The sequence below is a fragment of the Oncorhynchus gorbuscha genome, linkage group LG01 (assembly GCF_021184085.1).
Source record: "Oncorhynchus gorbuscha isolate QuinsamMale2020 ecotype Even-year linkage group LG01, OgorEven_v1.0, whole genome shotgun sequence".
Taxonomy (NCBI): domain Eukaryota; kingdom Metazoa; phylum Chordata; class Actinopteri; order Salmoniformes; family Salmonidae; genus Oncorhynchus; species Oncorhynchus gorbuscha.
This window is the reverse complement of record NC_060173.1, coordinates 15,629,862-15,645,074: the sequence shown is the minus strand read 5'-3', so window position 1 is coordinate 15,645,074 and position 15,213 is coordinate 15,629,862. Positions and strand designations below refer to the sequence as shown.

The following is a 15,213-nucleotide window of genomic DNA, read 5'->3' as shown; positions in this document are numbered from 1 at the left end:
GTGTCAGTATGGGAGTTGCAGTGATGAGACAAGACTGTCACTACCAATTGGATACCACAAAATTGGGGGGGGAAGGTGTAAAAGTAAAAAATATATATATAATAATAATAAATAGCAGCAAAGGGCAATTTGGTAATTTGACTGCAGGAAAAGCCTACTGTACATCAATCTGTCCAGCCATCTGACATACTGTACCTATAGTGTCTATGACATTGTTCACCAACTGTAGTTGGAGAGATACAGAGAGAGAACCAAAGCCTGCACACATTGTAGCTCTCCAGGACCAGGGTTACGACTACTGTCACTGAGTTCGTATTGTGATTGTGAGTGGAGACGGTATTTAGTGCTTACCACGAAGGTGAAGCCCTGTTGTTGGGCCATCTCCTTTCCACTGTGGACCTTCACCACATTGCTAGCCTGAGACGAGTTCACAGGAGACACCGGAGCACACACCAACCTACACACACACACACGCACGCACACACACACACAGATGTGTACACACACAAACAAACACAATTAAAAAAAAAAAAAAATTATCTCACAAAAGAGGACCAAGAAGGCTTAAAACAAAACTTGTGTGCTCACTCTGGTTGGAGTAGGCAAGAGTTTAACCTAATTTGATGATATCCCTACTACGCAGCAATGAAACACAATGAAGCCATCTTTCAGGGGGGTGTTTTTCAATCTTCTATACAATGAGTTGACTATGACATGGGGGATGTTTGGGCACAAGGGTCTTTGAGTTAAACGCTGCTATCTGGCATGGCCTCTTGGACTAGGAAGAGTGAAATTCTGTACACAGCCATTCTCCCACTAATTTAACACTTATTGAAGTCATGAGCAGAATGCGAGTCAGGAATGGCGGAACGCCTTGGCGCTTGGAGTTCTCATTCCATGGCGCCCTTTCCTTAACATTCTTCATTCAACTGTTTAACCCTCTAACCCTTATCCTAACACATGAACATACAGTACTCCCATCCATGCATGTGCACACACACGCACAGTCATGCATGTGCACACACACACTCATGCATGTGAACACACACTCACACAGTCATGCGTGTGCACACACACAGACTCATGCATGTGCACACACACACAAACAGACTCATGCATGTGCGCACACACACACACACACACACACACACACACACACACACACACACACACACACACACACACACACACACACACACACACACACACACACACACACACACACACACACACGCGCGTACACACACGCACGCACGCACGCGCACACACGTACGCACGCACGCACGCACGCACGCACGCACGCACGCACGCACGCACGCACGCACGCACACACACACACACACACACACACACACACACACACACACACACACACACACACACACACACACACACACACACACACACACACACACACACACACACACACACACACACACACACACACACCCTCCCTGTGAGTCCTCTCTCACCTGTAACTGTTGCTCTCTCGTTTCAGAAGTTTACATGGTGCTCCAGCCAGGTCCAGGCTGATGAGTGTATGGTCAAACCTCTCTGTCTTGTTGAAGCCAAAGTTCCTCCCACACACCGTCACCTTGGTGTCTCCTCCCAGGGGGCCGTTGGCTGGGGAGATCTACCCAAAAAGAACACCAACCCTCAGACAACCCTCAAACAACCTTCAAACAACACAGAAAGAGAAAACCCTGTCTAGATCCAGGTGCTGGTATTAAAAAACAAGTATGAAAAACACTAGAAAAGACAGGCAACCAGACAAACAATCTTCAAACTATCCTTCAAACAACAATAGAGGAAGGAGTCTCTTACAAACCAGTAAAAGACTGGCTTTTTCACAGCCAAACCCTGCTGAGTCTTTGCCTTGTATCCAGGTTACTGGTGGGAGCTTTGTACTTCGCAAAAGGGTATATGACACATTCAATAAGAAATATCCTCAGATGACACTAGTCACTGTCTGCTTGTCCTCGTCCATGTAGACACTGTCACAGTACGGACTGTCACAATAAATACCAAAACAACAACAATTCCAGTGTTCTCACAGTACGGACTGTCACAATAAATACCAAAACAACAACAATTGCAGTGTTCTCACAGTACGGACTGTCACAATAAATACCAAAACAACAACAATTCCAGTGTTCTCACAGTACGGACTGTCACAATAAATACCAAAACAACAACAATTCCAGTGTTCTCACAGTACGGACTGTCACAATAAATACCAAAACAACAACAATTGCAGTGTTCTCACAGTACGGACTGTCACAATAAATACCAAAACAACAACAATTGCAGCGTTCTCACAGTACGGACTGTCACAATAAATACCAAAACAACAACAATTGCAGCGTTCTCACAGCACGGACTGTCACAATAAATACCAAAACAACAACAATTGCAGCGTTCTCACAGTACGGACTGTCACAATAAATACCAAAACAACAACAATTCCAGTGTTCTCACAGTACGGACTGTCACAATAAATACCAAAACAACAACAATTCCAGTGTTCTCACAGTACGGACTGTCACAATAAATACCAAAACAACAACAATTGCAGTGTTCTCACAGTACGGACTGTCACAATAAATACCAAAACAACAACAATTGCAGCGTTCTCACAGTACGGACTGTCACAATAAATACCAAAACAACAACAATTGCAGCGTTCTCACAGCACGGACTGTCACAATAAATACCAAAACAACAACAATTGCAGCGTTCTCACAGTACGGACTGTCACAATAAATACCAAAACAACAACAATTGCAGCGTTCTCACAGTACGGACTGTCACAATAAATACCAAAACAACAACAATTGCAGCGTTCTCACAGTACGGACTGTCACAATAAATACCAAAACAACAACAATTCCAGTGTTCTCACAATATGGACTGTCACAATAAATACAAAAACAACAACAATTGCAGCGTTCTCACAGTACGGACTGTCACAATAAAGACAAAAACAACTAAAGCCAAAGATGTGTTTGGGATGGACTCTACCTTTCTTAAAAACTACAAAGAGTCACTCATTGGCCCCATTACCAAGGTCACCAACACATCTATTGGTCTCGGTGTGTTTCCAAGGGTATGGAAGTCGGCCATAATAACGGCCATCTTTAAATCAGGCGACCCTGCTGACGTGAGTAACTACAGGCCCATTAGTATACTACCTGTGGTGTCAAAGGTTGTTGAAAAGTGTGTAGCAGAACAACGGATTGCCCACCTCAACAACAGCCCCTTCACATTACACTCCATGCAGTTAGGCTTCAGAGCGAAACACTCCACAGAAACGGCCAACTGCTTTTTCTGGAAAATGTGAAGTCCAAGATGGACAAAGGGGGTGCTGTTGGGGCTGTGTTTCTGGACCTAAGGAAGGCTTTTGATACTGTTAACCATGAGATTCTCATCACAAAATTGTCCAAGTTCAACTTTTCCCCTGATGCCTTGAGATGGATGAAATCATACCTTGAAGGCAGAACTCAGTGTGTCAGAGTGAGCAATGAGCTGTCGCCCACTCATAGCTATGATGTGGGCGTGCCCCAAGGGTCAATACTGGGGCCCCTCCTGTTCAGCCTGTACATTAATGATCTGCCTTCTGTCTGTACTGGGTCTGAAGTTCAAATGTATGCAGATGATACAGTGATATATGTGCATGCAAAGAGCAAACAACAAGCTGCACAAGAACTCACTACTGTAATGGTCCAGGTTACAAAGTGGCTCAGTGACTCGTGTTTGCATCTCAATGTGAAAAAAACTGTTTGCATGTTCTTCACAAAGAGGGCAACAGATGCTACTGAGCCAGATGTCTATGTGTCAGGGGAGAAGCTCCAGGTGGTATCCGATTTTAAGTACCTTGGCATCATACTTGATTCCAACCTCTCTTTTAAAAAGCATGTGAAAAAGGTAATTCAAATAACCAAATTCAACCTAGCTAATTTCCGATGTATACGAAATTGTTTGACTACAGAGGTAGCAAAACTGTACTTCAATTCTATGATACTCCCCCACTTAACATACTGCTTGACCAGTTGGGCCCAAGCTGGCTGTACAACATTAAAACCTATTCAGTCTGTATACAAACAGGCTCTCAAAGTGCTTCATAGGAAGCCCAATAGCCATCATCATTGTCACATCCTTAGAAAGCATGAGCTCTTGATTTGGGAAAATCTTGTGCAATACACCGACGCATGTCTTGTATTCAAGATCCTTAATGGCCTGGCTCCCCCTCCACTCAATATTTTTGTTAAACAGAAAACCCAGACATATGGCAGCAGATCCACAAGGTCTGCCATGAGAGGTGACTGTATAGTTCCCCTAAGGAAAAGCACCTTTAGTAAATCTGCATTCTCTGTGAGAGCTTCCCATGTCTGGAATACACTACCATCAGACACACGTAACTGCACCACATATCACACTTTCACAAAATGCTTGAAGACCTGGCTAAAGGTCAATCAGATTTGTGAACATGGTCCCTAGCTGTGTGTTGCCGCTTAGCATGTTGTCTGTTGTCTGTAGCTTGTGAGGTGTGGAAACACTTTGTTGCTTTTATGAATTTTGTTTTATGTTGCTCTGTCTGTATGCTATGTCTTGCTTGTCCTATGTTGCTATGTCTTGCTTGTTCTATGGTGCTATTGTCTATATTGTAATTGTTTTTAATAACCTGCCCAGGGACTGCGGTTGAAAATTAGCCGGCTGGCTAAAACCGGCACTTTTACTGAAACGTTGATTAATGTGCACTGTCCCTGTAAAAATAAAATAAACTAAACTAAACAACAACAATTGCAGCGTTCTCACAGTACGGACTGTCACAATAAAGACAAAAACAACAACAATTCCAGTGTTTAGGTCAGAAGGTAGGACATCGAGGTGTGGGGTAATACCATTAGGAAATGTTGTGTTTATGGACAATAAAGCTTTTTGAACCTGAACTGACTAGTTACCATGGTGATGATGGGAGGGCAGGAGTCCTGGGTCCAGAGGGAGGTTGGGTGACACTGGGCCAACCTGGTGCAACGGCCGCCACACCAGCCACATCCCATAAACCTCGGCGCCAGCAAGCAGGAACTACACGTCCACTGCTGCTCACAGCCAGGACCAATCAGAGGCACCTTGGTGATCTGAGGGCACACAGGACAACCAATCAGAATACAGACACAACACACCGCTAAACAGGTTTGATTCCAAGTTTGATTCCAGCATTGATCATACAACTAACTGTAAGTCACTTTGGATAAAAGTATTTTCTAAATAAACCACATACTGTGATGTACCTCTGTCAGACATGGTGGGTTTTCTCTCTGATCAATAGGCATACAGGAAAACATTCAATCTGAACTGTTGGCTGGGCATTTGTAGGACATTGACGTCAAGCTCTCAGGACATTGTTTCCAATCATCTGTTGGCTCTGGTCCATGTTGAACACCGTGTCTCGGTGCCAGGGGGCTGTTGTTTCCATCATACCAGTAATGTGAAGAATGCCTGAGTTCTGATTATAATACAGTGTGTGTGTGTGTGTCTTTGAGTGTGTCATTATACACTACGTGTCTTAGTGTTAGTGTGTGTGTCTCCATAGTGTATGTGCATGCATGTGTGTGTGTGTGAGCCTGCTCTCTATTCACCTTATTTCCTGTCACCAACAATAGGGAGCCATCCTGGCTGCGCTGTGGAGAGCCAGTGTGGCCCTGTGGGAACAGGAGTGCCACCTCGGGGGAAACAGAGCGTGAGGGGTCCAGGCGGAAGTCCACGTGGGGCGTGCTGCGTTTGGAACGGGAAACTACCACCTGGGGAAGACAGAGGCCAGGCCAGGTCAGTAAAACACAAAGTTACACCATCTAATGTGAAACACAGCCCTGTCTACCGGAGATGCCACACGTACCTCACGTTGTTAATAATAGGTCAATGTAATGATGTAGAAATGCACTGTGGGGTACTGTACTTTGTTGTGGTTGCTGGTGTTTTCAGTCAACGTGAACTGGGCATGGGGATTTGATAGGACTCTTTAGTGCTGAGCAAATCTGCTGCTGTTTCTTCTAATATATGCTGTACAAGATTGAAGGTTGCAATAGAATAGAACAGGGACAGAAAGGGGTAACGTCATGGTATCTTGTGATGTTGACCAGGGTATCTTGTGATATGACCAAGGTATCTTGTGATGTTGACCAGGGTAACTTGTGATGTTGACCAGGGTAACTTGTTGACCAGGGTATCTTGTTGACCAGGGTATCTTGTGATGTTGACCAGGGTAACTTGTGATGTTGACCAGGGTAACTTGTTGACCAGCGTATCTTGCTGACCAGGGTATCTTGTTGACCAGGGTATCTTGTTGACCAGGGTATCTCGTTGACCAGGGTATCACGTTGACCAGGGTATCTTGTGATGTTGACCAGGGTATCTTGTGGTGTTGAACAGGGTATCGTGTGATGTTGACCAGGGTATCTTGTGGTGTTGAACAGGGCACCTTGTGGTGTTGAACAGGGTATCTTGTGGTGTTGACCAGGGTATCTTGTGGTATTGACCAGGGTAACTTGTGGTGTTGACCAGGGTATCTTGTGGTATTGACCAGGGTAACGTGTGGTGTTGACCAGGGTATCTTGTGGTGTTGACCAGGGTATCTTGTGGTATTGACCAGGGTAACTTGTGATGTTGATCAGGGTATATTGTGGTGTTGACCAGAATATCTTGTCATTACAGAGAATGAGCTAATAACACAGTAACACTGAATTACATTTGGCTTCACGTGTAAAGTAATGCCTCTATTGGACACAGCTGAAAATGTGAGCATTTGGGAGTTTTTTTCCATTGGCATTGTATGGGCCCGTTGGGCCACTCCTGCTACTGTGTGCAGGGTAATAACTAATGCTGCTGTATTGAGGGTGAGATGACAGATTGGCAGATTAGAGCTAACCACCATGGAGGTGGAGGTGGAGGGAGCTACAGGGAGACGGAGGGACAAAAGACATCGCCTGCAGGCAGAGAGAACAGCACAAGAGCACTGTATACCTGGACATGTCGGGAGGTGTTTCAGACGTCTTGCTAATCTACAAACACACGCAGGCAGGTAGGCAGGCAGGCAGGCAGGCAGGCAGGCAGGCAGGCAGGCACGCAGGCAGGCACACAGGCAGACAGGCAGGAACGCAGGCAGGCACACAGGCAGACAGGCAGGCAGGCACACTGGCAGGCAGGCACACATAGACGCATACACACACACACTCCTACACACAGATACAATGTAGTGTAGTGTACACCTGGAATAACGTTCATCATGTGTGATTAGGCTGCAATTACAGGCTTGGAACTCAGAACCAGTTGGGTTGGGGTGAAACATAACAGTAACAGTGGGCTGTAATGGAGTGTGGTTATGTCCTGGTTGACTAAGGAATGCTCTGGTTACATCTACTTTATCACCCCCACCCCCACTGGTTACATCTACTTTATCACCCCCACCTCCCCTCTCCATCTATCCCCCCTTTCTCTTTATTGACGGGTCCTTAGCCAGGTGTGTGACTGCAAAGTGTTGCTTGCTTGAATGCAGGTAAGCTTCCTGCAGTGTTTAGGCACTGTTTAAATAAAGTTGAACAAATGTCATATCTTTGTGGGTGACTTGAGCCAGTCAATGAATGGCATGTCTGTGGTTTCAGGGACGCTATTTTCCTGACGGGGCAACTCTGTCCTCGGTAGCCTGTAACAGTGGGGATAATGTGTATGTGTTGCTTTCCACTGGGGACATCCCCCATACAACAGTCCCAGTCTCTCTCTCTCCAGAGATGATAGTGGTGTGAATTACAGCTTATTGTATTAGCCAGAGGAAGTAAGCCTATAAACACAACCACTGTGTTATTCCCACAGTGATACTGAACCACAGACTTCCTGAGCCAGAATGAGAGACCTCGGGGACAGACCACAGCGCACTCTTTCTTTCTCTCTGTCACCTTCCCTCTATCTTTCTCTCTCTCCCTCGGTGCTAAGAGTATTTTTCTCTGGGAACAAAGGGTAAACAGAAAGAAAGGCAGTTGACAGAAGCCTTTCCTAGGATTCTAATAAGCTAGAAGCAATCTTTTAACCTCTATTCCTCCCTATTTTTTCCCCTTTGTCTTTCTCTCCATCTTTCCCCTTTATCTCTCCTTCCCTCCCTTCACTTCTCCATGCCTCCTCTTTCTCTCTTCCTCCCTGCCTCTCTCTCTTCCTCCATCTCTCTCTCTCCCTCCATGGGGCCCTCTGCACACCTTCTCTCAGGACAGCTGTTCTCCTGCTCTCTCCTTCCCAGAGCCATGTCCTGAGACAATGAGGATAGAAATTTCACCAACAACAAAAAAAGCGAGAAAAAAAACATGCCAACAGCTGCGGGCACTCTGCAGAAAGAGAGAGAGAGAACGTGTCATCGAAGCTCGGCGCTCACCATTAACCGACCGCTCGGCTCATAACCCTGCTTCCCGCACAGCTGTCGCTGACTTTTTCCCCGTTCTCGTCCTTCTTCCATTACTTTTTTTAACACCGTTTTTCGGACCGTATTTATAAAACATCATCAGGGGGAGTTCTAGAGACCAGAAGTGTTCATTTAAAGGAACATGTAAGACAGAACACTCCAAAAGCTCTTATCAGTGGTGTTCCACTTCTTATTTGTATTTTTTTACCCCCCAATTTTGTGGTATCCAATTGGTAGTCCCCTACGGACTTGGGAAAGGTGAATGTCGAGAGCCAATGCGTCCTCGTAAACACGACCCTGCCAAGCCGCGCTAATTCTTGATACACTGCACGCTTAACCCGGAAGCCAGCCGCACCAATGTGTTGGAGGAAACACCATCCAACTGACGACCAAAGTCAGCTTGCAGGTGGCCCGGCCCACCACAAGGAGTCACTAGAGCACGATGAGACAAGGAAATCCTGGCCGGCCAAACCATCCCCTAACCCGAACAACGCTTTGCCAATTGTGCACCGCCTCATGGGTCTCCCGGTCACGGCCGGGTGTGACGCAGCCTGGGATCGAACCTGGGGCTGTAGTGCCTTAGACCGCTGCGCCACTTCTGGTCTCTAGAACTCCCCCTGATGATGTTTTATAAATACGGTCCGAAAAACGGTGTTAAAAGAAGTAATGGAAGAAGGACGAGGCCCTTGGTGTTCCACTTCTATCTGACCTGACTGAACCTAGCCTAATCCCAGATCTTTTTGGGCTGTGTTGCCAACTTCTATGGTCATTATCACGGCCAATGCATTGTGAATGTAAACAGGGCTGGATGTTGGTTGATCTGGGACTAGGCTACACTGAAACACTGAGTTCATCCCATCTATAGGAGACAGAGAGATGCTGAGAGAGGAGCAGGTCTTCAGGTCTACTGACAGACAGACACAAACACACATGACATGGGAAAGTGAAATCCACCTTCGGCTGTACATGTCATTGATAGGCAAAACCAGCCATGTTGTGTTTGCTCAGATGGTAGAACTCGGTGGAATGCAGCAGCAGGGTTTGTGGAAGCATGGAGAGGCAAGGTTGGGGGTCATGCGTTGAGCAAACAGGAAGGAAGCCCCCCCTCCAACTTGAGTCTGTACTGGTTGCCACCTGTGTCACAGCGTGCTGTGTCCCCAAAATGGCTGGTTTTACTGGTCACGTACCAACATCCTGCCCCATTTACATGCACAATGAGAAAGGGAAACAGTGCTGCCTGGCAACCGCACTGACAGGTCAGGGGAGATTATGTTGTGCAGGTTTCTGTAGGGCTTCAGTGTACACTCAGGACTAAGGGCCACAGCGTTGGATACGGTTGTTAGGTTGGGTTGTTTCCTTTCTTCTTCTTGGGCGACCAGGTTAAACGCTCGATGCCTTGCTGTTCATGCAGCTTCGTCCCAAACTATTTTGAAATAAATTAATATCACCCAGTAATAGTCTACCCCTTCTCGAGGCCCCCAGTGTCTCCAGGGCACAGATAAAATACACAACCCTTCATAAGGGCGTTTTAAGGGGTCATTCATACCTATAAATGCATTATAAAGCTTATTTTCTTAAAGTGTTACAGTATCACCCATGGTGACCCAACCTGTATGAGGCGTCCATCTGTGGTGCCCAGGCTGGCCACGGTCTGTTCCTGTGTGGTTGCCACGGCAATGGAGGTCAGCAGGACTTTGCTGAATTGACCGCTGAAGTAGTCCAGTCTGGTCATTGGGGTGGTCACTTCCAGACGGTATCCCTCCCCGTGCTTCCCACAGCCAAACGAGTCGTCTGAGGAACTCTGGGTGGAGAGGAAGACAGGTTACATACAGCAGAAGATACACCACATGGATCACATTAATGTTGCATGAAAGACGTCATATACATCCACACTGTTTTTAACGTCTCAGCTTTCTCAATCACATTCAGAGTGTCTCAACTGATAAAAGAGCCATTATCCTATGAGCTACAGTACATGCCCTCCTGCCCCTGCCAAAAGAGAGAGGAAGAGAGAGGAAGAGGGATAGAGAGAGGGCCAGAGCTGGGCTTGCTATGCCCCCTCATCTGCTCTTTCATCATTCCCTGCTCGTAACTGAGAGCTCAGTTGTGGCCCACTGTGGCTGGCACAGTGCGTGTGTTTAGGAGATCATCACACATGGCAGGAATTCATGGGAAACACAACGGAATGCGTGCTGGTGCGACATTACACACTTGCACTGTTCTCCCTCTCCTTTTCTCTTTCTCTCTCTCTCTTTGTCTCCCTCTCTCTATCTCACCTAACAGACATACAACAGACGTCTTCACACAGACCTATTTTTCACTCTCCAGAAACTTTATGTGGGTTTGTTCAACTGCACACTGTTTGGCACAGGCAGCTCTATGCATGTTGTCACTTGACCACTCTCTCTAAAAATCCCACTTTGAACACCAACTACCTCTAGAAGTTATCTACGTCATTATCATTAAACCATTATTCTGACCCTCTGAAGAATCATCAGAGGTCACCAGCCATTGAAGCTGACAATGTTCCCCAGGCCCCGGCTGGTCAAGCTCTCAAGGCCCCTACCATTGCACATCCCGGTCCCCTCAGTCGGCCATCCATAATTAACAAAACCCGAGGCTGGCACGTGGGGGGCCGTGACTAAACAAGCAGGGCCAGCTACAGAGATTAAGGTGCTGGGTATAGACTGAGTAAAGAGGGAGAGGGTTACTGATTAAGCCTCGGTCTCTAACTCGGCCAGGCCTGACAGCGCCTAATGTTTCACAGTACGCTCCAAAGGGCCCAGGCACAACACAGCACCGGCCCAAAACCCAGAGAGAGAGAAGTTCATACAATGATGTAGGTCCAGGGGATAAGGTCTTTCAAATTCTCTTAAAACCCATCAGATCACTGGTCTACAGTTTGTTGCTCCAACCCAACCACACTGACTCATGGCAGCTGTGCACTTTATTTATTTTAACTTTACTTAACTAGGCAATTCAGTTAAGAACAAATTCTTATTTTCAATGACAGCCTAGGAACCGTGGGTTAACTGACAGTTCAGGGGCAGAACTACAGATCGTCAGCTCCGGTGTTTGAACTTGCAACCTTCCGGTTACTAGTCCAATGCTCTAACCACTAAGATACCCTGCAGCCCCATCAGGGATGGACAACTAATTAACTAACCAGAACCACCAAAAGAGACACTCTCTCTACATCAAGTACTGCATGTGAGGACTATGTCGCTAACATTTCTTGGGCAAATCTCAAAGGAGAGCTTAGAAGCTGAGGAGAACAATTGGAAAGTAATAAATGAAGAAAGCAGCTTTTCTTCAGCAGCCATTACAAAGTAGAGTAGACCATTACAGGCAAGCTCAGCTCCAATGTGAAAAGAGAGTCTGTTAGTCAAATAAACTGTAGTAGTATAAACTGTAATAGTAGTATGAACTGTAGAAGTAGTATAAACTGTAGTTGTATAAACTGTAGTGGTAGTATAAACTATTGTAGTATAAACTGTAGCAGTAGTATAAACTGTAGTAGTAGTAGTATAAACTGTAGTAGTAGCAGTAGTATAAACTGTAGTAGTAGTATAAACTGTAGTAGTAGTAGTAGTAGTAGTAGTATATAAACTGTAGTAGTAGTATAAACTGTAGTAGTAGTAGTAGTAGTATAAACTGTAGTAGTAGTATAAACTGTAGAAGTAGTATAAACTATAGTAGTAGCAGTAGTATAAACTGTAGTAGTAGTATAAACTGTAGTAGTAGTATAAACTGTAGAAGTAGTATAAACTGTAGTAGTAGCAGTAGTATAAACTGTAGTAGTAGTATAAACTGTAGTAGTAGTAGTAGTAGTATAAACTGTAGTAGTGTCACGCCCTGACCGTAGATTGCTTTGTATGTTTCTATTTTTATTTTGATCAGGGTGTGATGTGGGTGGGCATTCTATGTTTACAGAACTACCCACAACCAAAGGACCAAGCAGCATGGAAAGGAGGACTGGACATGGGAGGACATTCTAGACGGCAAGGGATCCTACACATGGGAGGAGATCCTGGCTGGAAGGGTTCGCCTCCCATGGGAACAGGTGGAGGCAGCCAGGAGAGCAGAGGCAGTAGGAAAAGGGAACCGGCGACCGACACGCGGGAACACGGCTGGCAAGGAAGCCCAGGAGGCAGCCCCCCAATTTTTTTTTTGGGGGGGGGGGGGCACACGGGGAGTGTGGCAGAGTCAGGTTGGAGACCTGAGCCAACTCCCTGTGCTTACCGTGGCGGGCGTCGTACTGATCAGGCACCGTGTTATGCGGTGGAGCGCACTGTGTCCCCAGTACGCGTTCTAAGCCCGGTGCGCTACATCCCAGCTCCCCGCATCTGCCGGGCTAAGGTGAGGATCCAGCCAGGGCGGATGGTGCCAGCCCTGCTCTACAGACAGCCACTGCGTCTCCTCGGGCCAGGATATCCTGCGTCGGCTCTGTGCACTGTGTCTCCTGTGTGTCTGCACAGCCCAATGCATCCTGTGCCTGCGCCCCGCACGTGCCGGGGTAAAATATCCAGAGCTGCCGGAGCCGCCTGTCAGTCAGGAGCTGCCAGAGTCGCCCTTCACGCCTGCGCTGCCGGAGTCTCCCGCCTGTCCGTCGCTGCCGAAGTCTCCCGTCTATTCGGGGCCCGCTGCAAGGGTCCCCAGTCCGAGGTCGGAGAGGGTCGCCGCTCCAAAGGCGCCACTTAAGTGGGCCAAGACTATGGTGGAGTGGGATCCACGTCCCGCGCCAGAGCCTCCACCGCGGACAGATGCCCACCCAGACCCTCCCCTGCGGGTTTAGGTTTTGCGGCCGGGGTCCGTACCTTTGGGGGGGGGGGTACTGTCATGCCCTGACCGTAGATTGCTTTGTGTGTTTCTATTTTTAGTTTGGTCAGGGTGTGATGTGGGTGGGTATTCTATGTTTTGGTCTATGTTTGTATTTCTATGTGTTTGGCCTGGTATGGTTCCCAATCAGAAGCAGCTGTCAATCGTTGTCTCTGATTGAGAACCATACTTAGGCAGCCTGGTTTCGCCCTTGAGTTGTGGGTAGTTGTTTTCTGTTGTGTGTCTGCACCAGCCAGAACTGTTTCGGTCGTTCTCGTTGTTATTTTTTATTTATTTCTGTGTTCATTAAATAAATACGGACACATACCACGCTGCACCTTGGTCCTCTCCTTCCAACAGCCGTTACAAGTAGTAGTATAAACTATAGTGGTATAAACTGTAGTAGTAGTATAAACTGTAGTAGTAGTAGTAGTATAAACTGTAGTAGTATAAACTGTAATAGTAGTATAAACTCTAGAAGTAGTATAAACTGTAGTAGTATAAACTGTAGTAGTAGCATAAACTGTAGTAGTAGTAGTAGTATAAACTGTAGTAGTATAAACTGTAGTAGTAGTATAAACTGTAGTAGTAGTAGTATAAACTGTAGTAGTACACTGTATCTATCAGAAGCCAAACCAGGTTGGATAGGCTATAACTAGATCCAAGGCTATAGCAAGTGTAGACTAGATAGAGACATAACTGCAAAGAGAAATCTATGGATAAAAACCAACAAGCCTCAACCAACTTGCCTCGACCAACAAGCCTCAAAATATCTGGATGAACGTAGTGCCAAAAGCCACAGCTGTACTGCATAGAGCCAGCGGTGCTGAGCTGTCAGGCTGGAGTTGATTCATTCTATAAGAACCTCATCATTCAGAAGAGGAGAAATAATATCTGATGTGATCCAGCAGGCCACATAGATCAGGACTGATGTCTGAATAGGGATAGAGAGGTCTGAATACTGAGTGAAAAAACATCAGGTGTGTGATATAGAGTGTGTGTGTGTGTGTGTGTGTGTGTGTGTGTGTGTGTGTGTGTGTGTGTGTGTGTGTGTGTGTGTGTGTGTGTGTGTGTGTGTGTGTGTGTGTGTGTGTGTGTGTGTGTGTGTGTGTGTGTGTGTGTGTACGTGTGTACGTGTGTACGTGTGTGCGCGTGCGCGCGTGCGTGCGTGCGAGCGTGCGTGCGTGCGTGTGTGTGTACGTGTGTGTGTGTGTGTGTACGTGTGTAAGTGTGTGCGCGTGCGTGCGTGCGTGCGTGCGTGTGTGTGTGTGTGTGTGTGCACATACTTCTGCACAGAAATCCCAGGGCAGCAACATTGATCCATCATTACTCCCGCTGTCCGCACGTCTAGATACTGGCCTTACGCAAGGAGACCACATGAGAGTACAAGGGAACTGTTCCAAAGTCTGGGCCCTCTCTCTCTCTTACTAGTCCCCGAGATTGAGACGTCATCGAGCCAGGGCACCATGGAGATTACCACAGAACCGTTCCAAAAATAGGTCCAGGGACAATTATTTTGATAGCAAACAAACAGGGTCCTATGGAGTGTTTGTAAAAGCTACTCTGACCAATAGGAGGGATAGAAGAAGAAAGAGCCAGGGTTCTGGAACATTCCATGGAACTCTGTGAAGGTGACGCTGAGGCTCTAGATAACTAAATACTGGTGAGGTTGGACAGCGGAAGGGTGTGTTTGAAGTCCCTTTGCTATTATCCTAGAGACCTAGAACCTATTATCCCAGAGACCTAGAACCTATTATCCTAGAGACCTACAACCTATTATCCTAGAGACCTAGAACCTATTATCCTAGAGACCTAGAGCCTATTATCCTAGAGACCTAGAACCTATTATCCTAGAGACCTACAAACTATTATCCTAGAGACCTACAACCTATTATCCGAGAGACCTACAACCTATTATCCTAGAGACCTACAACCTATTATCCTAGAGACCT

General features: G+C 46.5%; 1 protein-coding gene across 1 annotated transcript in view; it reads right to left on the bottom strand.

Moving 5' to 3' along the window:
- LOC124033603 (hepatocyte growth factor receptor-like) overlaps nucleotides 1-15,213 on the bottom strand; it is a 116,639-nt gene that overhangs the window by 77,290 nt on the left and 24,136 nt on the right. Inside the window, 5 exon segments of the mRNA XM_046345694.1 lie at nucleotides 352-457; nucleotides 1,473-1,633; nucleotides 4,962-5,138; nucleotides 5,640-5,801; nucleotides 10,053-10,244. Coding sequence (XP_046201650.1) covers nucleotides 352-457; nucleotides 1,473-1,633; nucleotides 4,962-5,138; nucleotides 5,640-5,801; nucleotides 10,053-10,244 — 798 coding nt within the window.